General features: G+C 42.3%; 5 protein-coding genes across 5 annotated transcripts; 2 read left to right on the top strand and 3 right to left on the bottom strand.

The window, feature by feature from the left end:
• Window positions 1-5,811: 5,811 nt before the first annotated feature.
• MELLADRAFT_90334 (uncharacterized protein) lies at window positions 5,812-7,927 on the bottom strand (the record flags this gene model as incomplete). Its single annotated transcript, XM_007413378.1, has 8 exons — window positions 5,812-5,820; window positions 5,893-6,148; window positions 6,214-6,380; window positions 6,489-6,975; window positions 7,045-7,195; window positions 7,246-7,358; window positions 7,440-7,471; window positions 7,598-7,927. 8 exons carry the CDS (start codon window positions 7,925-7,927, stop codon window positions 5,812-5,814), a joined length of 1,545 nt encoding a protein of 514 aa, XP_007413440.1.
• A 932-nt stretch (window positions 7,928-8,859) lies between these two features.
• On the top strand, window positions 8,860-10,548 carry MELLADRAFT_49575 (uncharacterized protein; the record flags this gene model as incomplete). Its single annotated transcript, XM_007413369.1, has 4 exons — window positions 8,860-8,989; window positions 9,086-9,450; window positions 9,514-9,785; window positions 9,882-10,548. 4 exons carry the CDS (start codon window positions 8,860-8,862, stop codon window positions 10,339-10,341), a joined length of 1,227 nt encoding a protein of 408 aa, XP_007413431.1.
• Window positions 10,549-11,131: 583 nt separating this feature from the next.
• MELLADRAFT_65752 (uncharacterized protein) lies at window positions 11,132-14,027 on the bottom strand (the record flags this gene model as incomplete). Its single annotated transcript, XM_007413377.1, has 15 exons — window positions 11,132-11,367; window positions 11,460-11,765; window positions 11,859-11,916; window positions 12,004-12,063; window positions 12,168-12,262; window positions 12,336-12,401; window positions 12,470-12,486; window positions 12,582-12,955; window positions 13,024-13,130; window positions 13,195-13,248; window positions 13,475-13,492; window positions 13,558-13,600; window positions 13,672-13,771; window positions 13,838-13,850; window positions 13,934-14,027. The coding sequence occupies 15 exons, from the start codon at window positions 14,025-14,027 to the stop codon at window positions 11,132-11,134; spliced, it is 1,641 nt and encodes a 546-aa protein (XP_007413439.1).
• Window positions 14,028-15,522: 1,495 nt separating this feature from the next.
• On the top strand, window positions 15,523-17,030 carry MELLADRAFT_72610 (uncharacterized protein; the record flags this gene model as incomplete). The annotated part of the gene is made up of 2 exons (XM_007413370.1): window positions 15,523-15,929; window positions 16,013-17,030. 2 exons carry the CDS (start codon window positions 15,591-15,593, stop codon window positions 16,274-16,276), a joined length of 603 nt encoding a protein of 200 aa, XP_007413432.1.
• A 3,238-nt stretch (window positions 17,031-20,268) lies between these two features.
• MELLADRAFT_109471 (uncharacterized protein) lies at window positions 20,269-24,849 on the bottom strand (the record flags this gene model as incomplete). Its single annotated transcript, XM_007413376.1, has 2 exons — window positions 20,269-20,535; window positions 24,472-24,849. The coding sequence occupies 2 exons, from the start codon at window positions 24,847-24,849 to the stop codon at window positions 20,269-20,271; spliced, it is 645 nt and encodes a 214-aa protein (XP_007413438.1).
• Between the last annotated feature and the right edge of the window lie 311 nt (window positions 24,850-25,160).

Genomic DNA, 25,160 nt, shown 5'->3' on the forward strand with positions numbered 1-25,160 from the left:
GCATAAAATTATACATTTTGACAGGTTTTATGTGAGAAAGCGAGAAGAGTGGGGATTTTTCAATTTCATTGGTTATGTAGGTAGTATATAAGTATGTAGTTATTGATATTATTGTATCCTACAACGAATTCATAGATTTAAAAAGAAGATAACAACTAATTGAAATATTCTGTGATAGATGATTGCTTTTTATTCCCAAATGCAACTTCAGACTCGAGTTTAGTCAGGTACTTCTGTAATAAGTGATCTAATTCGAGTCCTTCCATATCCCCAGTACCCTCGATTCGAGCAATCAGGAGAGATGTAGCTTTATAAGCCTCAGCAGCTGAGGGAAGTGGTTCGGGATCTGGTTCGGCCTCCGCTTCCTCTTCAGCCGTGTTCATTTGCTCAACAATTTCTTCGGCACTCAGAACTCTGTCAATAACAGGTGTCTCATCCTCGGGATTCAGAAGCTCGCTGATTGACATGCGGTTGATTGGCAAAAGAAGACCAGCTTTGACAAGGTTCTGTAAACCTTGATCAAGATCAATGTTCTCCGGATTGAGATTGGATAGCTGAGCATCGGTTAAATGGTGTCTATCGATCAGAGAATAGAATGAGATCATATGTATTAGCTATGACATGAAAGCGTATAAAGAAGGAGTAAAATAGCATACTTGACTCCGTCCTTAAAGTCTATGATACCAGTGTGACCCCAGCAGTTTTTGATTGTTTCTTTGGTCACAGAATGCCAAGCTATTTTAGCAAGGCGCATCACAGTGAGTATATCAATGTCATAAACGTCTTTAGCGGCAACATCATGATTGAGACGTCGGAAAGCACGGGTAAGGAATCGTTTACGATAATGTGCCTTGAACGCATGGATGATACCGGCATCAAGTGGTTGAACATGAGCGGTAAGGTTGGGCTTAAAAAATTCCAGATGGATGTTGGTGAGGATGTTATCGCCTATTTTATGACCCGAAAAGTTGTCAAGTAGGAGCAAGATCTTCCTGCCATCAACTCGGAGTTGTCGATCCCATGCTCGAATCCAAAGGTCAAAGATAAAGGATGTCATCCATGATGTCTTGTTGTTATGATAATCAATTCCTAGAGCGGACACAGTCTTCTTATTGAATGCTCGAGGAGACTTCCATCGGCCAATGAAAGTGAGGTGACGCTGGTCGGATCCAGTTGCATTACAGACACACACAACAGTAATCCTAGATTTTGAGCCTTTCACACCGGGAGTGCTTACACTTGCTAGGCCTCGGTCTGGAGGCATGCTGTTTCAGAAGGGAAAGAAAGAGATGAGAAAAGAGATCGGAAGACAAAAAGAGAACAGATGCAGATACAAAGAACAAGACTGACGCATAAAATAAGCCGGTCTCATCCATGTTATGAACATTGACTGGTTCATACTGGGCAGTGATCTCAAGCATTCGCTCCTTCTCGGCTTCAACAGTCTCAGGATCGGCAGATGCAGCCTCGCCGTGTTGTTTGAATTCACGCAAGTTATGTCGAACCTTGAAAGAGTCGAGCCACCCGCCGCAAAGAGTGAGCCAGTTCTTGCTGTCAATTTTTCCAAGCCGAGCAAAGTGACGCCACTTCTCCTTGATCTGATCACCGGTGACAGATTGGCCAAGCTGTTTGAACATACGTATCCATGTCACAAGCTGTTCTTCAATTTCGGGGAACTTGACATCTGCCTTTCGCTTTGTTTGGCTACTGACTTTACCAGCTAATTCTCGAATTCTGTCCTTGTCCTTGAGCCAACGACTGATGTTGGGTTGACTGATGCTCATGTTGCGATGAATCTTTGAAAAGTGTTGAAAAGTCTTAGTCTGAGTTTTGCCATTTGCATAGAACCATTGAATTACTTCTAGGCGCTGACCGTAGGTGAGACTGTTTTTCTGGCTTGAAGGATCTCGGTTTGATCTTTTTGATTGTACAGCCTTTGAGAGAGAGGAACGGGGGCGAGCTCTTTTATTGTCACTATCGTTGGTGAGAGAGGACTTTTTACGTTTACTAGAGAACATGCGGGCAAGCCCGCAACAGTTCAAAAGCACCTCATGGTGTGCAGTTGATTTGGTGTAAAGTAACTACAAGATGTAACGTGTCATTAAACCAGACTTGCACACGGTTGAACCAGATTTCACATTACACACTACCTACCCCACTTTATTTACCATCTCAATAGTGCTAACTAAGTGGAATAATCTCAGGAAGCACTGGACACCTGCTTTTAAGTCAGTGAGAAGTTGAACAATCTTTGCCCGTACACTTTCTTTTGTCAATCCGGTTTTCAAGACATTTTTGGAAATGTTGAAGCTTAACCTTTGAGACCAGGCGCATGTGACAGTCCTGATTGCATACTTCCTGTTCCAAGGGCGAGAAGGCTCCTACATGACTCTACTTTTGATGTTTTACAGTTAACTCGTGCCTCAGTGTTCCTACCAAAAAACCTTAAAAAGCAGACTCATGTGTCATTTCTGTTTCAAAAACACATCACACCTTCAATTGAAATCGAAATTCCTACAGAAAATTATATTCCCATCTTCAAGATGAGTTTGCCAGTTCCTCGTTTTCTCAACAATCAATGGTTGCTTTGCAGTGTCAGCATATGTGTGCATTATGAATAACGTGTATAAAGCATCATCTACATTTGTGACCAGACAAAGGACAACGGCAAAGGTTGAAGATTGGCTCGAAGTGGTTTGCAAAATAAGTTTAATCAGGGACTTGTGGTGAGAAATAGTTTGGAAAGGGATTGGTTGGTGTGACCCCGTTCCAAAAAACATGAGCCTTTTATGTGTTTCGTTGTGAGTCGAGTGTTGGCCAAAGGAAAAGTAATCATAATGTGTGCAGCCAAAGCAAAAAGCACAAAGAATATTGCCCAATGGTCTAAAAGAATGTGTATGACATGATTGGTATCAATTGACGACAGAAGAAAAGTCCACCAACAAAAGGAATTTGAGGGAAATGCAATCAAACAAAAAGAGAAACAACAGAAAAGCAATCAGTAGGTACTATAAATAGGGTGGGTCTCCATCTCCTCCAGGTGGACCGGACCAAGAATTGAGGAACAAATCCGGAGTACCGAGAAGAGCGGGGTCGGGATTGTATCTTTTTAGTTTTTAGATTCATCTTTTTTTTGTTGGCTTCCAATAATTGTAATTGATAAGAAGAAATTAATTGTTGAACGGCTTGATAATCTTCGTGGCTCGTTTTCTTCACTGGAGAGGAACAGATCTACCAGAACTTTCTCAGTCACGTAATTACCTCCGTTGTCCAGCCAATCCTCGTCTTCGTTCGAGAGTTTTTCGCTGGCTTCTTGTTGTGATTCAAGTTTGTCGGTGCGTATTTGAGCAGCGTCCACAAGGCTTTTGAGTCCAGCTTCTAGTAAATGAAGATCATGCTCCTCTGAAATTAAATCGGGTGGAAAGTCTGCCGGGATTTTTGAGGAAGGTGCAAGATAGATGATGTTACCAATACGTGTGAAGTGAATTGGATCGTTGGTGTTGTATTTGAGGGGTTCCACCCCCAGAGAGGGCTCTTCACTGGCAGGCATGCTTGATGTTTTGGTCTGTTTGCTTCTGTTTGCTCCCAGTTGACCTATGCATTATGGGTTTCAAGACCCAGTTTTTTCATTTTAAAGTTATGCATTATGGTTTTTGGCATAATTATGCAATAAGCATAAAATTTGGCCCGCACCACGTGGGGAGAACCCCTGAACTATGCATTTTCACGGGTTATACAGTTGCGCGGGTATACATTTGCGCAGGTCAGACTGTAGTCATCAAGATACCTCCTATATGTAACATATGGGAGGTGTGTCTGGTGTTCAATGAACCAAGTGGAATATTGCTGATACAGTTGCAAAATAGAGGATAAGTTGTAAAGTAACAAATTCATCACCTGATCCATCTATGGTTCATGTCAGGATTTGTTTCAATGGAGTGCAGGAGTTGCCTTTCAGAAATCCGGCTAGGGAAGCAGAAATAATGTTGACATATATATTAACTCACATTAATTCATATTACATTTATACATTAGTAACAATTAATCCCACATATCTCAAGATCATTTCAAATCATATTATTCACAATATCAAATTAATGTTAGGCTTATACACAAAGTAATGCTTGTATGATCCCATATATAAACTTGTACTCTTCGGATCCTACTACTGTGCGAGTGTTGATCTTGTTCATTTGTATCTCAAGCACTATCCTTTGTGCCAACACTCTGTTTCTCTCTTACTCATATCATAATTGGAGTGCTGACATCTTTTTGCAGCTTCTGTGCATCATCAGGTTATGAGCCCAGCACTAACCTGAGGCATGTCAATTCATTTTGATAGCTTCAAATGCCAGTTCCTGATTCTTGATTCTTCTGAATAATCCAACACCCACCACCTCCCCACATGATCCTATCCCACCCCCACAGTTGTGACCTTAATGGCGGTCACGTGGTAGTAGGTCATACTTTGTAGCAAAATAGTGACACCTCAAATTGTAACTGGCCAGGTAGCCTATAGTGATAAAGTGGCCTGACATGAATTGGGTCCGGTGTGCAGACCCAGCACCTGGCCGTTGGTTCAAATCCAGCCCTGAACAGCTTTTGTGGAGCTACAATACCCGCCAGCACGCCTGCTAACGGCAGGTAAGTTTCCCATATATACACATTTTACCAGGTACACAAGTAGATGGTGGCACAATACTTACATGAATTACAGCCAATTTGAGAATGTCTGATTTATTTTGAAAAGTGCATCATGGTGTAAAACCTGTTTTTCTTTTTGACCAAGTTTGGTTTCTCTGCTAATTTTGAGAATATACATAACATAAAACCTGTAAGAAAGTTTTTTGGTTGGCTTTGACCACTGCAGCAACAACTTTTTTCCACAAAAGAGGTCATTCATTTCAAATTGGCTGTATACATAAGGTGACAAGTTACACCTGGGAAAGCTCCCATTCTCAAGATTTGGAGAAAAAAATTGCATGGTGGTAAGAAAAATGGTGCTACATTTTAAGAAATTAAAGTGGCATTTCAAATTCACCAGGGGGTAGCCCAGCTTGTGTGAGTAAGGTCCTGCCCAGGGTCACCAACACAAGAGGGCATTGAGGAAAATCACCAATTCCATCAACTCCTTGGATCTATCTTTTGCCATTAAATGCTCCCAGTCAGGTGATCACTCAATGTCACACTTTTCTAGCAGATTTATCTAATTGTCATAATCAAGATAGCCTACTACAGCCAGTCCTTCATACTTGCATCTGTTGGATACTCGTGTTTTGATGATTCTGTCAATGTATTTTTAATCTGCATTAGATCAAAGTAAGAAGTTGGTGTATCTGGTGTAGTGGCGTTATAAGTTCTAAAATTGAAAATGATATGAGACGATATGACTGCAGTATAGTCTTTGGCAGTTAGGAAACCACTTACGCATGTTGGCGGATAAACTTAGTTGGTAGAGGGGGGAGTTTATCTGTTCCAATCAAAAAGACAGTGGCCATTCCCATGATTGCATGCGGCTTCGGTATTTCAATAATGGAGGATAACAAGAGGTTAGTAAGACCTTGGAGTGACAACAATATCGCAACTTCTTTAGTCTTAATCAGCTTTAAGAGCTGGGGAACAGGGTATGTAGGAGGGTTTTTTGTTCTTTAACGGGGGTGGGATTTGAAATTTCGTGCGTTCTTCCTCGTATGCTTGGAAATTCTAACTCTTTCAGTCATCGACTGAGCAGCGAGGAGGGACGTGGTACCTGTAGCGACGGGCCAGAGCGAGTAGACATCGACGTACACCAAAATGGCTTAAATATTTGGTTCACACCCGCTGATATACGATGCGCAGCCGGGGAACGAGATGGCGGGGTGAGAGGGAGGACTTATAGGAGATTGGGCCTACCTGGATATGACAATGCACTAAAAATGCTCCGCTGACTGAAACTCGCATCCGTAGAACTATCCAACTTGACAGTGTTCCTTCAGCAATTTTCTCGTCCTCATAGGTAGCGCCCTGACCGGGAAGGATGACTTGAGTATCTCGTCGATGTGGCAAACCTCCATACTTGACAAAATTTTGGGCCTCAATCCGGCGCGCTGCTTCAGGACTATATTTTCCATATCCTTGGGCGACCATAAACGGATGCTGTCCATGAAAACTGTTGCAAGCGACGAGATCAGGTTAAGAAATGTCTCTTGTAAAAGTCATGGACTAATGACTCACTGCCATGGATGTGCTTCGGCTTCACCTAAGCTTGAAGCAAAATTGAAGATTACAATTTCCACAGTCTCCCCTAGTCGCAAAGGAAATGATGAGGTAGACGAGTCATATCCATGGTTCACTTCCGCTTGTCCGTAGTCTGGCTGCAAAGAGGACGGGTTCAAGTATGCCTGAACCAAGAATGGCACTTTTGGAAATTTCTCGGAGTACTAATCATGCACAAGGACTTCAGTTCTCTTATGTAAGAGTGGCATCTAAAGAAACTTTTCATCACGAACCGCTTGTCCATTGACAAAATATTGTGAACCACCACCTGCTGTTGTCAATTGTTGAGCACGGATCATGATGCGCCGGGTCACCTCCTGTTCTGTGGGTGAGACATCATGTTGGCGGAGAGGCGCGAAGGCCCGGTTGACCCAACTAACACGCTCATCTGGAAGGAAAACTCTTCTTGCCAAGTTGCGTGGTGGAAAAGTCGCGAGTTCTTGTTCATATCCACGGTCATACGTAATTACGAATGATCCTTTGTCACGAATTGGCCGCCATCGTGACTCAATTCTTCCCCAAAAAGTTGTCTTGTTCAACGCACGAAGTTCAGCCCTGCTTTTGGTACGTAATAAGAAGGAGTAACGCTGTCCCGAATGCAGTTCAAGGTGGTCAGTCCGCGTAGGCTTTAGGTAAGCTGCATCAGCTTCTATGATTTCGAATTCATGATGGTCTTCGAGGCCAATGTAGAGGAAAGTCAGGGCGGTGATTCCAATGAACCTGTGAAGCACACAGATACTTTAGATGTTGTTTTGTCTAATCACCAGACCAATTAGATATAACTCTCACCTCACACGATACGTTCGGCTGGGTTTTAAATTCATTACGTGCTGATGACATTCCCCACTACAGCGGTAGCCGCGAGATGGATCACAGTGCGCCAGTGCATTTCCGTTCACAGTCAAGCTCGAAGGCTCACCTGGCCACTGAAAAGGTGTGGCTTGTAGTTTCATGACATGATCCGATAGTCACTCTGATGATAGTAATCACCAAAAAGTAAAGTCAATTCCTCGTCATAGGAGTACGGCGGTGGGCCCTCATCTTCAACAATAAAAGCGCCGTGCGCAGTTACAAGTTGAAAGTCAACATGAGTATGATACATGCTTGATATCGGATCCAAAGAAAACATCAGTGTGCTAGATCCTGAAAAGTAGAAGATACCAGACCACATGAGTATCACTTACTATGTCCCCGCGCTACCAGATTCTAGTTGGAACTCATAATCAAAATACGAGTGAGGAGCAATTGGAAACTAGACAGAATAAGAGCAAACAAAAACATCAATTGAGACTCTAGTGCGAGCGTGATGTGATCATTGCGTTTTAAGGATTGTGAAATTAACCTGAGAAGTGGCCGGTGTTCCATCTGCAAAGGGTGAGCCAAATTGACTCAATCCATGGAAGTGTAAAGTTGTGTTTTGATCCGGAAGGTCGTTGTAGACTCTTATCCAGACGCGTTGTCCTTCTTTGAACCGAAGCTCTGGTCCAGGGGAGGTACCATTGATAATCACTGAAGGTCTCACGGTGCAATCTCCAGCCAAAAAGCCTTTGGAGATCCTTAAAATCGCATTTGGATGCCAATGAGCTTTGGCCACACCACATGTCCATGATAGAATGAGTAAAACAAAAGCGAAAGTTTTGATAAAAGAGAGAGTCCGAGTCAGAGTCTTCATCACGACGAAATGAAAGGTGAAAGATTGTGTAGAATAAATCAAAGGACGCCGTATTGAATAAAGTATTGGTGATATTAAATGCTTTTCGAAGCAGACCTCAAGCGTGAAGGATGAAAATTAAAAAGTGCAAAAACGATGGGCAATAGGTAGAATGAAAGTGCAGATGAGGCGGCTTGGGCAAGATGAGAACACAAGCTTGATGAGGGATTCTAGTTTGAGTTTGAGGGAAGGAAAGTTGTTTCTGCATTGAGCCAGATCATGAAAGTTTTGGGGAGTCGCTTGCAGGTACTGGCCTTGACTTGTGATCATATCTGTCCCATCGGGAGCGGAAAAATGCGAGTCCCAACGCCGCTTGGAGTAGGGCGCCTCAGGGTCTCAAGGACGATGAGTTAGGATGAGTTTGTCGATCGGCGATTAGACCACTTTTAGACTTTGCCTTCTCTGCAACAGTCTTTGAAAATATCAAACATCTGCCAATGATTCTAGCGCTACCTGATCTCTTGAGAGACGTCCTGGTTTGAAAGGCGAGATTGCAAAAAAACGTGACATCGGCATAGATGAATAGGTCCATCTCCAGTTGATACCACGGTTTGGATAAATGTCAATATCTAAGACACTAGCATATTTAAGCATGCTTAGATTTTCTGTCCTGGTCAATATGCATTGTTGGTATGAGCTCTTAAAGCAGATGCAGAGGATGAAGGAGAGGATGAGGAAGCCTCAAAACTTAAAAGACGAGATATGTGATGAGATCTGTCCGGGGTTTTTTCGGTACATACGATTCGGGGTTCCCGAAATTCGCGGTGCTGAGCTTGATTTCCGAAACTCGGGTTTTTGAAAGTCTCATCTGATAATTTTTTGGGGCGCATACATACAGCTTTGGACAACTCTTATTCTGACTTTCCTTAAAATTTCTTGTGGCGATTGACAAGATGGCTTCATCTCATTTCTCACTTCAAAGTCTCATCAGACCGAACATAGCTTCACTCAAGCCCTATCGCTGCGCTCGAGATGATTATGATCAGGGTGTCCTTTTGGATGCCAACGAAAATTCTTTGGGTAGTGCTTTAGCAGCCCCTTCTCTACTTGGTCAGTCTTCATTTCCACTTTTTCTTTATTGCATAAGCCTTGAACTGACTTTTTTGATTTTTATCACAGCTACCTCTTCGGCCGTGACTCACGAAAATGGACTAGACCTCGACTCTTTATCTTTACACCGATATCCGTCTCCCTTGCATATCCCAATCAAACAAAACCTGTGCAACTATCGCAACCAATTTGCTCCTTCATTACCATTACTATCGCCTTCGAATGTGTTTCTTGGCGTAGGTTCCGATGAAGTCTTGGACCTACTCTTTCGAATTACCTGCAAACCCGGCGACACAGAAGATCAAGGTGATCGGGTGATTGTCACTCCTCCGACGTATGGAATGTACACCGTCTGTGCTAGAGTCAATGATGTCGGAGTGATTCCAGTTCCACTGAATGTCACAGCTGGTGCATTTACTCCACATTACGAGATGGTATGCAGTAAAAACATCATTCAACTTGGCCTGATCTCACTCCTGAAGCTGTCTTAATAACAGATTATTCAAGCGATTGAAAACTCACCTCCGACTCGGCCAGTTAAACTTGTCATTCTTTGCTCTCCTGGAAATCCTACCGGCACTACCATCTCCCTAGTCTTCCTCCAAACTTTTCTATCCGATTCACGCTACAAAGGTCTTGTCGTGGTCGATGAGGCATATATCGACTTCGCTGGTCAAGACCAAAGCGCTTTACAACTCTTGCGTGAAGGGTATCAGAATTTGGTCGTAGTTCAGACCCTAAGCAAAGGCTTCGGTCTGGCTGGAATACGGTGAGCATTTGAAATACTCACTTGTTGTTATTCATTATAAAAATGTCAAGTCCTCTTTTGGATAGACTGATCATTTCTCTTACACTATATTCAAAGTTTGGGTATCGCGTATGGATCTGAAGAATTGATCCAAGTACTTAACAATACAAAGGCGCCTTATACCATATCATCTCCTACTGCAAGTCTTGCTTATGTTGCCACTTTACCTCAAGCCCTAAACCAAACGCACACAAATCTGTCACAAATCCGATCGAATCGAGATTGGTTGGCAGCAGAATTGCAGAAGATCACTGATATGGGTCAAATCCTGGGTAAGACAGAGGCCAATTTCATCTTGATTCAAGTGTTGGCAAGTAGCGGTGGTGGTCCAGATAGCGCTCGAGCCAAGAAGGTTTATCAACATATGGCAGGTTTACAAAAAGAAGAGGCCATTGTTGTGAGATTCCGAGGTGAAGAGTTTGGATGTGAGGGGTGTTTAAGGATCACCGTTGGGACAGAAGAGGAGTGTAAGAAAGTTATCGAACGGCTGAGGACAACTTTGGCAATCATCCCTTAAGCCCTCGCGTTCATTCATCTCTTCTAGAAATATACCCTTTGATCTCATGTCAATTACTGCCTGTCTTGTGCTGTGACTATTGCGCAACGCTCTTTCAAAATATTCGCCATGAGCTCTTCTTGTCGATCAACTTTTGTATCCTTATGTCTTTTGTTCATCTCTTCAGTCTCCAGAACACTTACAGTTGAAAGCCAGTGAATTCTGTTTAAAGAAAAATACACCATGGTATTCCTGTGTTTTGTAAAAGATTTTGTCGACATGTTGCCAGTGGACATAGACCAAGAGTTGTGAACCCTACATCACAATTTGGCCTACATTTCCCCATGACATCGATCATAGCTTGAATAGACAGCATTTCAGTGAACTGAAAACACTTTGTTACCCAGTAATCATTCTTTCAAAGGAAGATTGCCAAGAACCAATTCGTGGAAAATGTGAAAATGAACATTATACCAAGAGATCTGAGTTCTTGTTCCAGATAAAGAGCCTTAGCAGACCAGAGTAAGGACACGGCTTCACTATCAAATTTCACATCATCCTTGTGTCGGCATCACAACTGACTCAGATCAAAGATCACTTCTTGCTAATGTATTCCTTTGCTTCTTTTATTTCAGTCTATGTGACTAGATACCACTATTCATGATACAAGACATGTAATCCAATTGAAACCTTTGTACTTTTCTTGGCACAGGAAGGTCAGCCTGGCTCCTTTCATAGATAACAGCAAAAAGAACATTTGATCAATATCGTTCGAATTTCATATCTTTTTTTCATAAATATTTCTTTTGAATCATATCAGTCCACTTAGACCCATAAATCCTCCAGCATAAGCCATAGGTTTCACATCTGGATGTGATTGAGCTTTATATGATGTAAAGCTTAGTGTACCTCGATCATCGATCCTAACAAATGCAGCTAGGTTTCCAACTTGATCTACATAATTCGGTGCTGAAAAGACTGTGATACATCTTCCTGCATGTTCAACTGAGTATCCAGCATCTCGGACTTCGTGCGATCGAATCACAGCTAAAGATCACCTCATCATCATCTAATCAGCATTTGTCGTTTTCTTCTTCACACATCGAAGATAGGTTGATAATTCAAAAGATCAAACGAACCAGTGATTCCTGCATGTTTACACCAACGTTCAGTCACATCCGGTCCAAATCCAAGTCCAACACCTCTCTTACTAGGACCTCTTCCTGGTCCATCTTGAGGATCAGTCCAAAGACATTCCATCATCAATCCTTCATTACCAGGTTGTTTCTTTTTCATTCTAGGAATCTTTCTTAATTCATCTAATTCGACTTCATCTCTTGAAAACAAACCTCCATGGACTACAAAGAATCGTTTTCGACCCTCTGGTGAAAAGAATGGCTCGGCTGGGATTTGTGAAATGTTGGTAGGTGCGGGCGGACAACTTGCTGTGATAAGACAACATAAAGGTACTATGATCCAAGCAAAGATTGTCAGAATCATGGAGAGATGTCTGTGGAGATCAAGAATAAGAGACTCACAGGCACAGAACACTTCTTCGAAGAGTTTGTAAACCATTTCGCTGTATTTTTTCTTGGTCTAAAATTTGTTGACATATGATTATCAGTTCAAGTCTCTTTGATAAACCAGGGGAAGGTTTTCAAGAGTGAAGAAGAGGGCGTTTACCTCTCCCTCGAATCCGTAAACTTTATTCATGTCTGCTGTCTCATGATTGCCACGATTCAGCTATGAGAGATGTCAAAAAAGAGGGTTCGTCAGAATGTATTCTTGAAAATATTGTTACATGTGACATGATGATCAATAACATGAAGAAGATATCTCCGACTTACGAAGACTTTGTTTGGTAGATACCATTTGAGAGCAAAGGCTGTCAACACCACCTCGGTACTCCAACTTCCTCTATCAACAAAGTCTCCATTGAAGACTATAGATAGACATCAAAGACCAAAAGTGAGCCGACCAAGGAAACTTAACGAGTTGCAGTAAAATATACTCACCGAGTGTATGGTTTTCTGACGGCATTCCGGTGAGTGTAAGAAGATGCAAAACATCGAAGAATTGTCCTGTTGTGAACCAGATGGGACAGTAAATAACACCCTTCGATATCGAATGAGAGTGAATAAGACCTTACCATGCGTATCTCCGATTCTGAAGGAGAAGAGAACAAGTATGTATCGAAGAGTGTATACCCAGCTTTGAGCCTAAAGTCTACAAGATTATTTTTGGACAACTTGAAGACTTACACATCTACCGTCTCTCCCTCTGGAATGGTACAGTCAGTCATACTCTGTTCCTGGCTCAAGAATCCATAACAACCAAGTACGATCTCATAAACCCATCTTTTGGGCAGCGTCTTGCCCTGCTTGAACCATTCTAACATTTCTTTGATAAAAGTTTCATTGGGCTGGTATCCATTGGGACCCTTTGAGAGCATTGGACCGGTATATGAGGGGTCCAACTCACATCCACCCTCGGCAATCAATTTTCGAATTTTAGATGACACTGGTTCATCATCAGAGGAAGCAATCGCACGTTCAAAGTCAAGTCGACGGACTAGCTTGACGGTAGCGGCAAGTTGAGTTTGAGCCGCAAGGTTTTTAGGATCGTATTGTAGGCACTGATGAATACGAAGTGAAAGGTGAGCGATGAAGATATACGAAGTGAAGGAGATGAAAAGAAACGAACCGATTTGAAATCTTTGATTGCTAAATGAGGTTTCATGATACTCAGGTGAGCTGTACCTCTTCGAAAATAAGCCTTGACGTACTTTGAGTCGAGATCAATGGCGCGGGCTACAAAATTATAAGAGATATATTAATTTAAGCCGTGAATACCTGAAACTATCGAATGCCTTACAGGTGTCCATGATGGCTAATCCATGTTCTTCACGTTTAAGTCTAACAGCAGAACCTGTAAGAATCAAGTGAGTAGGTCTGTGAGGCTCATGAGCTGATTGGATCACAGTTGGGAAAAGGTGAATAGTACACACGGTTACACCATACCGTTGGATCGTAGGGATTGCGTCCGAGGGATAAGGTATAAAGATCGAGGGCTTAGATGAGACGAAAATGAGAATGAGAGTTGATAAACATGATGATGTTGATTATGTTTTATTCAAGTTTGAAATCAAAGGTACCTTCTTGGTATTGAGAAGCTAAAAAAGAAAGAGCCATGCATGATCAGTTTTTGTGAAAATTAGTTACGAAGATGAAGACTTACCAACAAAGCATTTGTTTGCCTCTGTTTTCAACCTCAAGGCATCCTAATTTTGATTGTTCAAAATGTATTAGGGCGCGCTAAGATATGATGATGATGAATTGAGATTCGACTGACCGCCTTATCTTCGTCTGAAAGTTCATCAAGAGTAGGTTTTGGACCATCTTCAGCATCTGTAGAAGCCACAGAAGTACCATCTAAAGAAGGATCATAGGCACTAAAAAGATTTGTAGATTAGTGAAAGTCTGGACATCATTGGACTGAATCAAGGGAAGGGACTAACCTGGCACCGGATCCTAACGATGAAGATTAAGAGGTATTAAGATCATGTAAGTGATAAATTGAGATGAAGATATTGAATTGAAGATTGAAGATGAACCTAATGGAGCTCTGTCGGAATCTTGATCTGATGAAGTGCTTGATGGTATTGTTGATGGTGCTGAAGTTGATGGGTTTCCATTGGAAGTGGTCATGATTTGAATTGGATTTTTTTGAAAAACTTCTTGGATGAATGCGTCGGTGGATTGGTGAATGGGATCGACTCACATCCCATAATCAAATTTTAACTTTTAAATTTTCAACATTAAAACTACTTAAGCTCTAATATTAAGTCAAGTGTTAAATGACCTCTCTCTCTCTCTCTACAAGACAACGACCACTAACACCAAATCACATCAAGATTAGTAAAATGCCAATCAAAGAAGTTAATGAGAAAATATCAGTAAGTCTTTCCATCAACAGTCTACACTTCATTCTCAACAAATAACTAATCTCAATTCATCAAACAGGTCACTTCTCCTCAACAGTGCCATCATCAATTCGATTTACTCAAAACGGCCCTCTCTGTCGATGAAACTGAAGATACTTGGCTGAAGATTGATGCAAGTTTAAAACAATTCACTGCTGCTATCCGTGGTGGTGCTTGCGATTTTCCAGACGACTTTTTACGTAGATGGAAAGAGAGTGATATCGTCCGTGGTATCGTTTCAGCTCTTTCGACTGAAAGAACGCGTCTTTCGGGTACTGCACTCGATTTGATCGGTTCAACTTCTCGTTTAGGATCTCATTGGGATAGTGCAATACCATTTTACATTCCTACTATCGTCAAACTCTTGGCAAGAGCTTCGAAAATTTATGTCACTAGAGCTTCAATAGCACTCAATACTCTCATTCGTGGAACAAGATCAGCTTCATTCATCCCTCTTTTACTAGATGGTCTCTCTGATAAATCAATCTCCCTTAGGATAGGATGTGCAGATGGTTTATTATGTTGTCTAGGTGGTAGTCCTGAACGTGATCGCGATCAGCTTGAGCTCATCAAAGAACCTACTGTTACACGTGAAGGTTTGAACAAACGGCTTGTTGATATCGAATCTGCTATCAAAATAGGCGGTCGAGATCGTGATCCGAAAGTGAGAGCAATCTTCAAGAGGATTTGGATTCTCTATCAAAAACAATGGCCATCACGCGCTTCTGCGTAAGTTTGGTCCTTCTCATACAATCCAATGACTCACATTTTCGTCTTGAAAATTAACCTCTTTGCAATTGTTGTTAGTTTGTCCCAACCATTCACTCCTACTATCAAGCGTTACCTCGGTCTTAACAAGCCACCTGGATCTTCGTCCATTCCGCCTGAAGAGCCTCAACCTACTTCTTCCTCTAGTCGTCCTATTCCGCCGAGCAATAATAACAAGCGCACAGCAAATGAAAAGACAACAAACTCATCTCAACCTTCGCGATCCAAGGAGGCTGGCAATCACCTCGCTAGATCCACTAATCGCTCACAGCCAACCGCGCCTGAACAAGCTAGATCTCACGCACCCACTTCAAGTCATCATGCTGTTGGATCTTCTGACTCTGCCACGCTTCGTCTAGCTGCTTCTGTCCCACTTCCACCCGATCATCCTCTTCAACCATCTCGACGACAAGCACGTCAGACTGTAGAATCTGGACCTCTCCCTACCACTTCAACCTTTCCTTCTCACGGTGCGACTGAAAGTAGATCCGCTGCTTTCAAGAAACGATCCAACTCAACCATGAGAGCTCAGCGTGTTGCTCTCCCTCCCCCCGATCCGACTACCAATAGTACTACTAGGACTGCCACCAGGGTACCACTCAATCCCATCGCCTCTACCAATCATGGTCCTTCTGATGGGTTCTCTAAGACGACGAATCTTGGGCACTCCAACACTACTCATAAGCATCTACCATCCACTCATCCTCATGGAGTCAATGTGTTGTCTTCCAGTGAGCCTATGATCCCCAATCGTGGATTCAAGCCGTCAAGAACTGCCTCTGGATCGAGCCAAGTTGCCCCACCCCCTACTTCACATCCGGTCCCCACACGCCCTCTTCCCAGACGTGCAATTCCAGAGTCACAAGAAAGTGCAAATCTCAAACAGTCGGTGGGTGCGATTACCAAGGTTGGTCAACAAGACACCACTGGGAATCCGATCAGTCAGACCGGTTATCGAAAGGCATTCAAGCCTTCAAAGTCTTCAAAGCCAGCTCTCAAATCCAATCCAAAGTCAGTCCCCAGTCGACCGCTTGCTCCTGCATCATCAAAACCGATTCCTCACACTCTTGTGTCTGGCTTACCCGAAGAACTTCGGATTCCTGTCCTCACTCCTCTTCCACCATCCCCTGCACCCGAATCAAACGAAGCCCCCGTGTCAAGCGAGCCGCCACTAGAGCCCTCCGTCCCCTCGCCAATCTCCGATGAACCTCAGTCTGAACAAATTTCTACCGCACTCCCTGAATCGGTGCCATCACGACTACTACCACCATCACAACCTCTTTTAGAACCTTCAACTATTGTGCAATCTTCACCCCCCATCGTGGACCCTTCACCACCCATCGCAGAACCTTCATCTATTGAGGAACCTTCACCACCTATTGCGGAACCTTCACCAACGATCGTACAACCTTCTGATAGTCATCCGACTCCTCCCGTCTCTCGATCAACTAAAAAAGGGGTCGTAGTTCCTGACCCCCCAGCTTCCAAACCTCCCTCAACTAACATATGTACTCGATTGCCTGATGATCTTATTGTACCCATGAGTGTGCCCTTGCCCCCATCACCCAACTCGCCTTATCTGTTTAAAACATCAAATCCTCCGACATTTGCCAAGTCGAAACCACCCAAGACCCCTGCCTTCCAGAAATCCAACTCATCTGCTACGCCTAGACGACCTTACCCTGCAGCTACGCCGCACCGAAAACCTCACGCTACAACATCCAAGACGATAAGCAAGTCCGAGTACCATTCGGCGGCTCAAAAGACGCCAATGAAGACTACCTCGTTATCACAATCACTCTCTGCGACACCAGGTCAGCGAGGAAGAAGCGTCAATGACCCAACAGCCAGCTCAAGTCGCTCGGTTTCGGCTAGTGGTGGACCAACCCAGTTACTCGTCGACTTTGACCACGAAGATACTATTTGGATGCCATTACCTCCAAAGGTCAACAGCGACTTGGCACAATTAGGTCTTTCATTTGACTTCGGTCGTTGGAAAGAAGAGGAAGAAGAAGTGAATCAAGCCAACCAATTCCAAACTGATCAGCAGGACAATCATCCTGAGGAAGCTGACGAGGACGGACCTGAGGACAAGAAGCGCATGCGTCTTGATAATCATCATGATGTAGATGAGAATACTCACGATAACACGATGATCGAGAATACGCTTAACACGCCGATCGGGATTCCTCATCGAGTTCGACCACGAGATCCTACAATTTTTAATTGGGATCGAGTCACTTCACCTGATGGAAATGAAATGGATGAAGAAGATTCAAATGACAAGACAGTATCATGTTTAAAGGAACAACCAATGTTTTTGGGAGGTGATGTGACAGTGAATGAATCATTTGATGATGCGGAATTCTTGACAGGGATTCAACCTAAAAACCAAAGTACACCAGCCGATCCAACCAAACATATTGTTTATAGAACACAACTTGGATTAGGAGATTTGTCATTGACAGAGTAATGAAATCAGTTTTTCTTTTTCCTTTCTTCGTGAAGTTGTAATCTGTTTGATGTTTCATTTGGCACTCTATTTAGTTTTTTTTCTTTTTTTAGTTCTTTTGACTAATTAATCATGCTTTGAGATCAGAGCAATTTATGTAGTTTTGTTGATGATGTGTGTGACTTGAAATAGCTTGGCTTTTGATTGACTTTGCAATTCTTTTCTTTTGAACTGCTTTAATCTTTTCAGGTCATTCAGAGACAGTTTTGAGAAATTTCTTGCACAGGGACACATGATTAGCTGTGTGCAGGTCACCAGTACAAATGCATTCTGGAAAAAGATAAGATGCATCTTTTGGTCAATTACTCGGTGTCAACTTGCCAAGTCCAGCATCCCACTCAAATATTCCAAGTTCTTCACCCCACTTTGCACTATTGGCAAATCATTGGTATTTTGTTCACTTGCAAATATTTCCATGCAAACATACTCACCTCAGCCTGTGCTTAGGCAATTTGCGTGTGCAAGTGGTCAAGCCCAGCGTCATTGCGCATCAAGCAAAAGGCTTGAAGGCACCCTTTGGCAAAAGGCCTCTGATTGTTGTGGAGAAGGCCCCGTCCAACGTCGGGTCAGCAATGCAGCCTTTGGCTGTTGCGGTGCGGTGCAGGGATGCAGGAATGAGTACCAAGTATGAGTACATACTCAACTGATACTCACTTTGTACGGGTTTACAGGGCCAAAAATAAGCAAAAATACTCAGTATACTCAATAATAAGGGGTGTCAAGTCAAGATAAATACGACAGATTTTTTTTAACGCGGAAATCTTTTTATGTTTTTGTTGTAAAAAAAGATTTCCGCTGTAGTAAAAATCTGTCGTAAAAATGAAGTAAAATTAATGTACTTCTTGCCGCTGTAGGCTACCCAAGCAGTAAAATGAGAACTCTGCGGGTTTTGTACAGTCAGTCAACCCAAGCACCCGCTTGAACAAACAAGGTTCAAACCTTCCTCGGTCAACAACAACTTCCCGCAACTTCCAGATCCATCACCATGGTTAGAATCTCCGAACGTCAGAGAACAATCAATGTAATAGAGCAATGGTATCAATCAGCCTGCGAAGAAGCTCATGAGTTCAGAATGCAAGAGGTGATATTTGGGCAACGAATGATCCCTTCAATGGGTGGTTTAATTTATCCGGATGACAAAGTCTCAGCTTTGATATTTGACTTTGTCTTCAATGCAGAAGATGAGCTTGAAGACCTTTTAGAGCTGGTCACCGAGATGAGATATCACAAACCTCGATGGAAGATGCCATTTGAGGATGACTTTAATATCAATGATGTCCTACGCGATCGCCCATTTGAGTTTAAACAAGCCATGCGAACCACGAGAGCTGGCTATGATGCAATCTTGGATCTGATCATTGGTCACCCGATCTTTTTCTCAACATCTAACAATCCACAACCGCCTGTCGCCAGGCAGCTTACTCTTACCTTGGAGCGATTGGGCAGTGCAGGAAATGGCGCTTCATTAGGCCGTTTAGCCCGAACTTATAAGCTCTCATCTGGAGTGGTAGTTAATTGCTCACGCCGGTGCATTCAGGCCATCAACAAGTACGCTGCCGATTATCTCAAATGGCCTGATTGTGACCGGCAAAAGGAAATCTCTCAGGTAATGGCCTTGGAAGGCTTTCCTGGTTGTGTAGGATTCATAGACGGAACTACTTTCCCGCTCTATCAAAGACCTGGGATAGATGGCGAGACTTGGTTTGACCGCAAGAAACGCTACTCTATCAATGCTCAAGTTATCTGCGACTGTGATCGAAGGATCACAGCTCTGTATACCGTGTTGGCCTGGATCTTGCCACGACAACAAGTGCTATTCTTTGATGAATCTTGCTACCAATCCTGGGCAGCATTTTTCTGAAGGTTAGTCAAATCAATCACTTTTGATTTCGAATACTCAGCTGACCTCTGGTTCAGATGAATATTTGCTTGCTGACTCGGCATATCGAGTCAGCAACACACTTGTAGCAACCTACAAAGGCGCCGCTGCACTTCAAGAACGAAACTGCAAGTTCAATACTTATGTAGCACAAGCTCGAGTTCGTAACGAGCATGCAATTGGTATTTTAAAATTGCGTTTTGGATCATTGCGAGGTCTTCGATTGGGATTAGATGATGAAAAAGATATGGATCCAATCATTGATTGGATCCGATGTTGTATTCTATTACACAATATGCTTGCTCAACTTGGAGATGCATGGGAAGATGAATATGACGAAGAGGATGAGGAACCTGTGGGATTACCAAATTTACATCTTGATGTGAATGCAGGCATTGGTCAGGACGATTTGGGGTACCTTTGACGAGAGGCAGTACGTGATTATGCAGTTGCTTTCAACAACATTGATACTTGATCTGTATTACTTCAATACAATTGCTAAAACAAGAACGAGACAATCTGATACAAATTTGAAGGACCAGGAGTTTTTAAAAATATGTGCTTTTTAGTAAAAGAATTCTGAAGAGTAAAGGAAAAAAAGTTGTTTTTTTGAAAAGATACTGTACATTTTTATTTAATAAGAGTAAAGAAAATAAAATTTGTTAAATACAAACATTTTGGCTGAGTGAGGTTCCTTTTTGTAATAAATGTTTTTTAAGCTGTTTCAGAAGGTGGAAAAAGAAAATCGATGTACTCCTTGATTTCTTCCATAGGCATTTTTTCCTTGCGACAACGCTCAATTGCCTCTCACCGTGCTTTCTTATCTTTGTGAACACGAGTTGCCTGAGAAATTTTGAAAAGTTGAGCTGCCTCAGACGCACTCTTTGCATCTTCGCGTACCTGCTGAGTTTCCCACTTCTCTTTTTCAAATGCTAATGCGTCTGCTGCTGAAGTACTTGCAATATGAGCTCGTTTGTCCTGCTTGATACTTGCAAGGTCAATTTGTTCCTTGGAGAAATTATTGCTCGGAATTGCTTTGCTTGAGTGCACTGTCGACGGTTTGTTTCTTTTTAACTTCATTTGCATTCAGAGTTGGTAGAGGCTTTGCAGGTCGCTTAGCCAAATTCAAAGTTGCTTGTCGAGCCTTTTTGGATTGGTTCTTTGGTTGAGGATTATTTTCTTGTAATTGATCATCTTGAACTTCATTCTCTTCTGATTGATTCTCATTAAATTGATTATCTTTTAATTGATTTTCTTCTGATTTATTTTCATTAAATTGATTATCTTTTAATTGATGATCTTGCTCTTCTAATTGATTTTCTTCTAATTGATTCTCATTAAATTGATTCTCATTAAATTGATTTTCTTCTAATTGATTCTCATTAAATTGATTCTCATTAAATCGATTTTCTTGAAATTGATTTTCTTGAAATTGATTATCTTCTAATTGATTTTCTTGAAATTGATTTTCTTGAAATTGATTTTGTTGAAATTGATTTTGTTGAAGTTGATTTTCTTGAAATCAATTTTCTTCAAATTGTTCATTAAATTGATCCAGTTGATCTTGCACTCGATTCAAGCCAGCTTGATTGTAACCAAAATCAAATGTGGTTTCATCTAGGTTTGAACAAAAGGAAAAGAGATTGAGATTGTTAGATATAACAAAAGTCAACTGAGGGAGAGCTAAAATGAATTACCGGTGATTGAAATGTTGGAGTTGTTGAATTGAGACTTGAAATCACCTGGGTTGAACTGAGGATTGAGATGATGTGATTCGTGATCGGTTCCAATTAGATCGAGTCGGTCTGAATCAAAGGAATTCATTGTGACATCTTCTTGAAGTCCAGTCGAGGTGAGATTGTTTTGGTTTGAATTAATAAGACTTCCAAATGAAATACAGTCAACTCCCTCAAAACCCATACCCATTTATGGAAACCCAAAACTATGGGTTTTATGGGAGTATGGTTTTGGAGGATCTCCCTCATAACCCATAGATTTGGGTTTAGCAGGCAAAGTATGGGTTGAGAGGGAGATTTTTTTTTTAAAGAGTTGCTCAGAAAATTCATTTCTATATTGTTGTGTGATACAACAGCAGTAATAACATTGAAGACTATTGTAGTTATTTCTTATTAAAGAAGTCAGATACCAAAGCCTGCTTTAAAGAGCGTGTATGAACCACACAAAAATGTCTGGTAGCAGCACAAATGGCAGCTTCAAAAGACTTCGCTTCGGATGTATCTGCATGCTTAACATACTCGGAAACAACGGAAAGAGATTGTTTGAAGGCGGAGTAGCTCGGGCGAGGAGGGGAAACCTCTATGATATCGGACGCGGTATCGTGATCTTCCTTAGTGTCTCGTTGAGTTATCGATTCAAATATTTCATCTACAGTCCATTGCTCTAATCCACTAGAGTGCTCTCCCTGAGGATTGAGAAGCTCAGCAATCGACATTTGATTCCGTTGATTAACAAGGTTGAGCTGTTCAAGCTGGTCGAGATCTTCAGCCAACAGAGCCTTGGCTTCAGAATCCAAGACCTTTGAAAGGTTCATGTCGGAGTCTGATTGGAGGCAAGTAGGGCCGTCCTTTACCGATCCATCGGGATTTCGAGGTGAGATGATCCCAGTCTTACGGAAGCAATTCGATATTGTGCTTTCAGTGACACAGAACCAAGCATCTTGAGCCAATTTCATTGCATCGAGTTGATGTATCTTGTAGATTTCGGCGATCGGGACCTCTGAATCATAACGCTTCAGTGAATAGTTGATGAAGTTTGATTGGTAGCGACACTTGAATGTGGCTATTATTCCAGCATCCAAGGGTTGAATATGAGAAGTTAAATTGGGTGCAAAGAATTCTAAACGGATGTTTGTGAGCTTGTACTTGGGAGGCTCTCCATGCCCACTGAAGTTGTCAACTAGTAGGAGTATGTGTCGTTTTTGAACCGCAAGATCTTGGTCCCACTTCGTTATCCAGCTACTGAACAGCTCAAAAGTCATCCATGCTTTGGTGTTGTTGCGGTAATAAAAACCAAGACTCTCGCCACTTTTCTTGTTGAAGCATGCAGGCTTGTTTGCCTTGCCAATAATGAAAGGTTCAATCTTTTCACCTTCGGCACTAGCAGCAAGGGCATAAGTCAATCTTCGCTTATCACCTTTAACCCCTGATGTTGGACCAAATGCAAGACCTTTGTCTGGGGGCATGCTAAAACATAAGCAGGTGATTGTTATCAATCAACGTTACACTGTATACATATGTTAAAGAGATAAGATTTGAACCAACCCGTAGAAGAGACCAGTCTCATCCATGTTCCAAATATCTCGTGGATGGTAAAGGTTGGTAATTTCTTGGAGGCGTTGACGCTTGGCAGCGACAGTATCGGGAAGGACGGAGCCTGCTTCTCCGTGCTTTCTTATGTGGCGTAAACCGTTCCAAGTCTTGAATCGAGTGAGCCATCCCTCACTAAGAGCAAGCCAGTCTTGTTCAGAGATTTTGAAGAGTTTAGCAAATTCACACCACTTGGCTCGTATCACATCGCCTGTGATTGTTAAGCCTGCAATGACAGCCTGTTGAACCCAGGCTTGAAGTGCTTCATCAACCTGTGGATGCTCGGCTGTGTTCTTTTGAGATCCAGTGTGACCAGCTCCATGATTCTGTTGAATCTTGTCCTTGTCTCGGACCCATTCTGAAACAAGTGGTTGCTTGATATTCAAATTGGGATAGATTGAAGCAAAGTGACGCGCAGTCTTAGATTGATTGCAACCATTCCGTTCGTACCAATCAAGGACTTCAACTCGCTGAGCCAGAGTTGATTGAGACTTTGTTGATTTATTCTTTTTACTTGTTGGTGGGGTATCTTCGCCTTTACTTTCCTCAGCTACACGTTTCTTGGAGCCTAAAACATTGAACAACACATCTTTTCAGCAAGTGAACAACTCAATTACAGCTTGAAGGTTACAGCTTACTTGGTTTTTTGGCAATCACTGCTTCCTTTGTCAGATTGAATTTCAAAATCAAAACTTCAAGTCTGTTCAGCTCATCCTTGTTGAATTGACTGGCAGCCTTAGCCACATTTTCTTTGTCTTTGATCTTCCTCAATACAAGTGTTTCATCTATTAAGTTTCCAGCACAGTCTATGAATTGTTCATCCGCCTCCGACAATTTTTTCCCTTCACTCATAAGTTGCTTGAGAGGCTTGAGTCTTTTGTTGTTCTCTGTTTGTAGGGCATTGAAACCGGTTTCAATATCTGTTACGCTGAATTGTGAAAGGTCTTTTGGAAGCATTTTGAGACTGATTATGCTGAAAAATACACAAGGATGCAGATTTTTTTCATAAATTTTCAGCTTTGGCAAATTTTGGTTATGGCTTTTGACCTCAGGTTTCCCAAAAAAAACTATGGGTTAAGGGAATAGTGGGAGGTATGGGTTTTGGGCCACTTTTCCCCGCCCATAAATTTTATGGACCCAAATTTCTATGGGTTAGCCGGAAGTATGGGATTAGAGGGATATGGGTTTCGAGGGAGTCGACTGTATCTTCATTTAGTATAGGGGAGTAAAAATTATCTCGGTTTAATTCATTAAAGGCTTCTTCTCGATGTAAAGGCAATTGATGTTGAGGAGTTGATAGAAATGCTTGATTATTGGGTGATCGAGATTTGGGTGGAGGTGCTGATGTGCTGTCATAACTAGATATGGCCGTAACATTTGGTTTGCTACCATAGATAACATCGAGTTCTTTGTACATCGGGCATTGGGCCTCTTGCTTCTGTTCGACTGTTATGAACCCGTCAGCGATGTCTTGATCGGTCAATCCTTTACCAGTTTCCTTCCAGTACTTATTTGTTTCAATATATTTGCTTTTGATACGACCATACCTCTTGGCCAATTCGCTCCCATCAATACTCAACCTGGCTGAACTAGATGTGGTGGTGAGTCGAAGTCGATCATTATGCCTGATGTTAATTGTTGCAGCCAGTGCGTTCCATTCAGCACCACGGCTAAGACCACCAACCTGTGTCTTAGGGCCAGAACCCATCAACTTGGCATGATTAGCCGGCACACTCATATGATCGATGAGAAAAGTGAGGTCGGTATCATCCAATCGGGGGTTTTTAGCTTCGTCTTGCTTTTGAGCTCGAAATTTGGAGTAGTTCATTCGGTTTTGGGATGGTACAGAAGTTGCTGGAGCTTGTGGAGGAAGTACAGAAGTTGCTGGAGCTCGTGGTGGAAGTACAGAAGTTGCTGGAGCTCGTGGTGGAAGTACAGAAGTTGCTATCACAGGAACATTCTGAGTTGAAACCGGTACGTTCTTGGCTTTTTGAGCTTTAGACCTGCGAGTGAGTGCAGTCGTTATTCTGGTATCAGGCGGGAGATTCAATTCTTCGAGCATTTTGGCGTTATCTTCCTTGACCTCGGCGTTACTGCGACGATTGCGAGTGATAGTTGGCTTGGATGATGAAGGTTTCATCTTGACTGATGGCATAGAATCATAGGTAAGTAGTCGATAACAGTGGATAAAAAGATATAAACTCACCTCGATGTTGATTTCAAAATTGATATGTTTGGGAGTTGAGTGATAATGGATGATGTTCCAATACACTAAGAGCAAAATCAAACAAGCTTCCACAAGAACCACGATGAACGAATCGAACCAAACAATCAAAAACCTCCCAGCAGAACGCGAGACCCCGAATCGTAGAA

This window comes from Melampsora larici-populina (assembly GCF_000204055.1).
Source record: "Melampsora larici-populina 98AG31 unplaced genomic scaffold MELLAscaffold_36, whole genome shotgun sequence".
Lineage (NCBI taxonomy): Eukaryota > Fungi > Basidiomycota > Pucciniomycetes > Pucciniales > Melampsoraceae > Melampsora > Melampsora laricis-populina.